This window comes from Lipotes vexillifer, unplaced genomic scaffold (genome assembly GCF_000442215.2).
Source record: "Lipotes vexillifer unplaced genomic scaffold, Lipotes_vexillifer_v1.1 scaffold442, whole genome shotgun sequence".
NCBI classification, from domain to species: Eukaryota; Metazoa; Chordata; class Mammalia; order Artiodactyla; family Lipotidae; genus Lipotes; species Lipotes vexillifer.
Window position 1 is genome coordinate 1,838,972 of NW_006790311.1, and position 7,326 is coordinate 1,846,297.

At 52.3% G+C, this 7,326-nt stretch overlaps 1 protein-coding gene across 1 annotated transcript in view; it reads right to left on the reverse strand.

Moving 5' to 3' along the window:
- KIRREL3 (kirre like nephrin family adhesion molecule 3) overlaps positions 1–7,326 on the reverse strand; it is a 554,709-nt gene that overhangs the window by 87,212 nt on the left and 460,171 nt on the right. The window contains exon 3 of the mRNA XM_007463624.1: positions 3,682–3,831. Coding sequence (XP_007463686.1) covers positions 3,682–3,831 — 150 coding nt within the window. The remainder of the gene's footprint in view (positions 1–3,681; positions 3,832–7,326) is intronic.

The following is a 7,326-nucleotide window of genomic DNA, read 5'->3' on the forward strand; positions in this document are numbered from 1 at the left end:
TTTGCGGTACGCGGGCCTCTCACTGTTGTGGCCTCTCCCGTTGCGGAGCACAGTCTCCGGACGCGCAGGCTCAGCGGCCATGGCTCACGGGCCCAGCCGCTCCGCGGCATGTGGGATCTTCCCGGACCGGGGCACGAACCCACGTCCCCTGCATCGGCAGGCGGACTCTCAACCACTGCGCCACCAGGGAAGCCCACATTTGGCCTTTTAAAGAGAAGACTAGTGCTTAAGAGACAGAAGCAGAGACAGAGGGACGTGCCATAGCTCTCTTCAAATATTTCCAAGTCTCTTAGTGGGGGTTAGATGTGTTCATGTAGCTCCCAAGGACGGCATTAGGACCAAGGGTCAGAATGAACATGGGGAAATACTTTAGAATATTGTTAACAATTTACTGGTGTCCAACAAAGATCTGGGCTGCAAGAGGTGATAGTGAGGTCCCCGTCACTGGCTGTATTCAAGCATACATGGGATGATTGCCTGTCAGGAATACTGCAGAGGAGATTTCTACCCTGGATGAAGTGTTGGTGCTCTTAGGCCCCTTTTACCCCCCCATAACCTAAGGGTCTTCCAGAGGTGGGGCAGGGCTCCCTGGGGGTGGGCTGTTAAGCAGTACCCGTTTCTGGTCAGTGGAGGTAGCTGTGATCCTCCACCAGACTCCCCAGTATGCTTTTGGGGTGCATCCTGTGCAGCTGAGCCTTTCAGGCTCACGTTTTCACGACTAGCATTGTCCCCATCATGCCATCAAGTGGTCCTGCCCTCCACAGCTGTTCAGGCCTGGCTGGAGATGCTACAAGGCCAGCAGCTGTACTCCCAAGAGCCCGGCCGCCCCCCTGCCCGTCCTGCCTGCCTTCTGCTGGGCTTTGGGAAGGAGCCCGGGTAAGTTAAGCTGGCTCTCCCTGGGGCCGGGTGAGGGGCTGGAAGTGAGTCCTAGTCCTGCTGTGGCTGTCCTCAACGTAGCTGGCTCACTGCCCCAGCCCCTCCAGCCCAGCCTCTGGATCCCACTGTCCTGTGATTAGCCCCTGGTCTCCTGCAGGCATCTTGGCCGGAGCTTGTGTTTTTGTTGACTTGCAAGCCATCAACAGCAGGCTTCTGCTCTCATAAGCTGCTGAAAACATCAGTGATGGGTTTGTTTGTATTTGCATAATTAGGCAGCGAGCCGTGATGCTATCCCAAAGACTGGCAGTATCTTCGCAAAGCACAAGCCCAGAAGCACAGATTCTGAGGAAGTTCTAGCTCCTTCCACATCATCAATACTCTCTCTTGCTACTCCCAGGGGAGGCAAAGTTATTGGGAGTCTGGGTTCTACAGACAAATTGCCTGGGTTCCAACGTCAGCTCTATCACTGCCTAGCTCTGTTGTCTTGGGTAAGTTACTCTAACTCCTCTGCCTTCCCATTTCCTTGTCAGTAAAGTGGGGACAGTGCTAGCACCTCACAGAGTTATGGTGAAGATCAGATAGGATAATCTATGTAAAGTACCTCGCATTCAGTAAGTAGTCTATAAATGCTAGTTTAAATGAACGTAACAATGACGTAGGGTAGCCAAAGAGGTCCCTGTTTTGAGGAGGGTATAAGGGCTTTTGGGGTTAGGAGCCAGGGTCCCATGCATTGGGATTGGGTATTTGTTTGAATCAATTTCTTTCTCAGCTGTGATTTTATTTACCTGCCAAGTAAAGGGGAAAAGCCTTCTTTTTCTACCCGTGGATGACTGTAGATTTATGAGATAATGTCTGAGAAATATTTGAGCTTCTTAGAAGAAAAATGTTCCATCAGTATGAGGGAGTGTATTTATAAATCACTTCCTTCGACTGTTTTTTTCCAGCTTTGGTGACCAGAAAGATAGTAAGGTCTTCAGTTAAGGCATCATTTCTGGTAGACTGGGTGGGGCTACACATTTAAAACAAAAGCGGGCAGAGCTGTAGCGGGCTGAAACCCCATAACACGGGCCCCAGTTCCCCCACAGTGTTAGGTGCTCGGCAAATACTTCCTGAACTGAATTGAGATCTGTTACACTCGCTTTCTTATCAGGCAAGCAAACAGTGTTTATTGAGCATATACTTGTCATTATTGTCGTGATGCTATTTTGGGACAAGTGATCAAATACAGAGAAAACACGCTACCAAGAGTTTGAGTTTATTGGCTCTGCAAGGAGAGGGCTGACCTTCTTTCTATCAATGGAGTCAAGTTGGAGAGGAAACGGATCCCAGTTCATCAGGTCCCATTGCCCTCCAGCACTTAGCTGGACCCAATGCTGGATCCCAGAAAGCCATTCATGGAAGTGGATGCCAGAGGGTCAATTATCCATGCAGCGATGACCCCTCTATGGACCATCCATGGTGACCTGGGGCTTCCTCTTCACCGACCCAACAAGACCCCAGTCCCTGATGGAAGCTGAAAACCACTGACCGGGAACCCAGAGAGCTTCCTTAACCAGCAGCAGTGCTGGGCCAGCTCAGAGCCTCGTGGAGCATGAAGGACTCGATTCGGGAAGACCGTATTATTCCCCCAGTTCCTCTGCGGTAAGGGGGTTCAGAGTCCCTGAAATTGGCTGGTTCCCACAATACTTAAATTTTATGGCAGCACAGTATATTTTGGAGATGTGATTGTGTATTTTATCCATGCTCAGCTGGGCTGCAGCACTCAAACCCTGTGATACTATTGACCATTGCTATAATGTTTCAATACATATTTTTGGCAAGACGTAACTCACATTTTAAAATATTAGCTTCCCAACCATCATGTTCCTGAGTGCACTTTGAGTTTTATTTTCCTGCAGCTGAACACGGTGAAAGAGGCCAGAGTCTACTTCTCGGTTGAACACATACTTTCCTCTCCTTCACCCCCAGACACTCCCCAACCACAGGGATACCCACATTCCTCGTTCTGCATTTTACAGTTTATGCTAAGTTAGCAAACAGCCACATGCCTACCCTCCTCAGGGGAGAATAATAATGGCTGATGGGTGAGTGATCGGGAGGATGATTTCATTCTGTTTTCTCCCAGGGGAGAGGATGGATTGGAAAAAACGTCTGTGTGGGCTTAAGGGTTGACATTTACAATAGTTAACAGGTGATGGGGCGTGGGCACCAACCAGGCAGCACGGATGCCAGCCATCAACAGCCATGGGAGCCCACCAGCGCATCTTTGCTGGATACCAGCCTGGGTGGGGGGCTGAACGAGGCTTGGAATTTATTTTAAACACTGGTTTTCTTTTCCCCCCATCACGTGGTGACCCCTAAACCCAACCAGGTTTCTTTGCGGTTTCAATCTACTTGGCTCCCTTTAATGGCTGGAAGGAGGGAAGAACAAGGTTGTGACTTAAGTGGGGCACACATGTTGGACCAAGGAAAAGGAACACTTTACTTCTGGAAAACTGACTTTATGTGAATCATGTTTGACTTTGGAATGGACCCTCCAGGGCAACACTGTGTTAAGTTTAGGACTGACTGCCCCAATTGAGGGTTAACTCATAATTCATCAACAGAATCAGAGGGGCCCTCAAAGTCTTATGCATCCTGGACCCAGGGCCTGCCCCGCCTGCCTCTGCCTGTGGGGTCTGCAATGAAAGTTCAGATTTAATCCCCAAATGCCTCTGAAGATGGGGTTCCCTAGCGGGGGGCGGGGTGTGTGGGTAGGACAGGGGCGGGTTCTAGGCCTTCCTGGGGAGGTCTGGGGATACTCACTTGAGAGGTCCCTGCCCACGCCCAGAGCCAAGCCGTCTTTGATCCACAGAACGAAACCGTCGTATTCAGGGATGGCGCACAGCAGTGTCACCGGCTGCCCCGATACCACAGCCTGGTCCTGGGGCTGCTGGCTGAAGGAGTACACTTGACCTAGGGAGGAAACAAGTGCAACGGTCAGTTACTTGCCGGAAGGGCTTCCCCTCGAGCTATGGAAGCAGAGCCCAGGCTGCCCTGGGGGACAAGGATCCCCAGAGCACCTCCCTACCTGCCTGGGGCCCAGCTGCGGCTTCTTCACTGCCCCCAGCTCCATCCCCTGCTTGCAGGAGCTGGCCCCGGCTGCAGGCTCCCTGCCCATCAGTCCCCAGCGCACTCACGCTGTGGTCCAGCCATCCTCCAGCCCCCAAAACAGGCCACGTGCTACTGCACTTGGCACGTGTTATTCCTCTTTCCCCTTAACGCCACTTCCTGGCGCCTGCTTCCACAAGGGGGCAGAGGCAGGAGAGAGACCCCCAGCTGGAAGCACTCTGGGGGGGGCGGGGGGGTGCTTCAAGAGGGCAACAGGCATAGGGTGTGTTGTGCTTTGGTTAAAACTGAGAATCCAAGAAATATCAATAATATCATAGTTTTAGTGGCTCCCAGGATGGGACTAAGGCCAAATTTGGCGGGATGAGGGGTGGTGTAGTGTGAGGGATGGTGGGGTTGAGTGAGCAGGTAATCGTCTCCTGTCCCTTTCTTTTCTGCAGCAGACCCTGCGCCGGCCTCTCTGTCACTGGGAGCAAATCATCAGTGTGAACCCACATCTGCCCATACACACCTCCCTGAACCATCTAAGGTAGGCAGTTCATATTTTATTAAACAGAGACACTCACATTGGGTACAATGTTCCAGGCATTGTTCTAAGATTTAAAAATATTAGCCTGTTAATATTTTCATCCTCATAACAACCTATGAGGCAGGTACTATTTTTATCCCCATTTTTCAGATGAGGAAATGAGGCCCAAGGAGGTAAAAAGATAGTAACGGGAGCTGCGCATGTTAATGACTCACCACGTGCCCTGTGGGCCTTCTCTGTGGCTGTCACATCCCCACAACACTTGTGTGGAGCCTTATTAACCCCTTTTCATAGGGACTCAGCACACTGAGCCTTAGAGGTTAACTAAATTGTCCAGGGAGCATCTAGTGGCAGGACCAGGGCAGCGAATCCAAGACTCTCTGGATCTAAGGACCATGTTCTCACCTACTGCATGCAGGTCCCTACGCCTCATCCTGGAGGGATTGCTGAAGAAGGGGGGTGATGTGACCCACGTTCCCTGGGAGGCCACAGCTGAATGGACAACAGGACATGGGACATTGACATCCACTGAGCTCCCGGCCCACAGTACCATCTGTGCTTCCCATGCTGTCCCTCCTGTAACCATGCAATTACACTTCAGAGCAGGACTATTCCCATTTTATAGCAAAGACACCCAGATCAGAGAGGCAAAGTAACCCGTCTAAGGTCACACAGCTAATGAGTGGGGTTTGACCTGGGCTCATGACGTCTAAGCCTGTATTCTTTCCTACCCCCTGCTCTGCAGATGCAGATACACAGCCGAGGAAAACAGGACCTGGTGAGCAGGCTGCCCCTCCACCTGGAGAGAGTCAGAGGTGGCCACAGAGGTCCTGGACACCGGCTGCTGTCCAACTTGGGGGCACAGAGCCCCAGGCTTGGACCACGGTTAGGGCCAAGCTCTCAGCAGCAGATGGCCCTAAGCAGGGAGCCACTGGTGTGTGGCTCCAAGGGGCACTGGGGATGGCAGTGGAGGAGAGACAGAGGTCCACACTGGAGAGTTTGTGGCAGGGGGGAAGGTAGCTGAGTTTTCAACCTGATGAGATCTTGGCTGGGTCTCTGAGGGATCTCATTAAAAATCAAATCGGCCCTGAATTGTGAGAGTAACACTTTTTATTCTGATTTGAGCTTTATAAATTAGATTTCATAGGACATTATCATCAGCTATGTGTGGTGGGGTGGGATTTTTTTTTTTTTTCTTCCTTTCTGTCTCTTCAAGTTCCCCGTTGTAATTAGACTGTTTCTGGCACCAAAACAAGAGAGAGAAGGAGGGAAGAGATGAGAGGAGAAAGCGGGGGAGAGACCAGAGAAGGAGCGAGAGAGGGAAGGGAGTGAGGAGAGCAGGAGAGCAGGAGTGGAGAGGACGAGAGAGATGGAGAGAAGGCAGAGGGCGAACAGGAGGAGAAAGAGGGGCGGGAGAGGCTGGGATGCAGAGAGGATGAGTGAGCGGGAGACCGGTCCTCTCCCAGCCTCCTTTTCCAGGCTCTAATGATGATTTCACAGCGCATTCTTCTATCTCAGCATCTTCCTTGCAAGGACAGTGTCGAGACAGCAGCAATAGCTGCCAAAGATTGTGTGATCAGAGAGAAGGATCAGGTTGCCAGCTGAGAGCCGGGGGGTTGGGATAAGCTGGCCCTCAGCAGTGGAGCCTGAGCCCCCAGAATGCCCATGAATAGGGAGGCCTGCGGTGGGAACTGGCTTGGTCTCCCCCCGCCCCACCCCGGTCCTGCTTCCTCTTGGTGTTGGTGAGGGTGCCCGGAGAGCTGGAGTGCAGGAAGCATCCCCAGGCCAAGGTGCGGGCAGGGGCGAGGGTGAGAAGCCCAAGGGTGACGGGTGTGGCAGTGCCCCAGGGAGAAGAGGGGCTGTCACCATGGAAACTGGGCTCTGGAGGGGCTGGGCGGAGAGGTTGTCAGAAGCAGGCATGCAGGTGGACACTAAACGGTCACTATTTCACCTCGGAGGCCGCCTCAGAGCCAGGAGTTGGGGTGGGGGCTGACGGAAGGGAACCTGGGGGCCAGGGAGGTAGGAGCCGGCCTCGAGGGGGCTAGTCTCCCGACCTATCCTAGCAGGCTTCAGAGAGACTTTTCGGCTTTCACATTTTGTTCGTTTGGATCCCCTTGGCTTTTCTATGGAAAGAATGTTTCTGGAGGGATACAGGTACACTGGATAGTCTCATAAAGCTGCCCCAGAGGACATGATTGGCAAATTATGTGGGGAGCAGGCGTAGTTAGTGCTCTGACGATTTTTTTTTTTTTTTTGGCCGCACCTGGCGTCATGCGGAATCTTAGCTCCCCGACAGGGATTGATCCTGTACCCCCTGCAGTGGAAGCATGGAGTCCTAACCACTGGACCGCCAGGGAAGTCCCCAGCATACTTTTAATTTTTGTGCATTAAATACAAGCCGTTAAACACTTTTCTCTTTTGAGTCAATGAGATGCTTTCTCAAGCAGAACCTAAGTCAGCTGTCACTTCTAGAGGAGACAAAGGTTGCAGTGCAAGAGGATGGAGAGGAGGTAGAGGGATGAACCAGTGGGACAGGCCCTGAGGTCTCCCCTTTAGGCTCAGGAGCCCTTGGGGATGCGGCGTGCAACCACGGGGGCAGGCTCTTGTCCAGAGAATCTCCTCACCGGTTCCTTCACTTCCTGCTTTCCAATCCAGAGAGGTGAAAGGCAAATGATCATTTTCTATAACCTCCCGGGCAGTATATTGCGTAGATTCTCTCCAAACCTGTCCTGCTGCCGGCTGCTCCCTGCCCGCTGCTTTCTGCTCAGCACCTCTCTCTGCCTTCTCTAGACTGTTCTCCAAAGCGCCCCCCC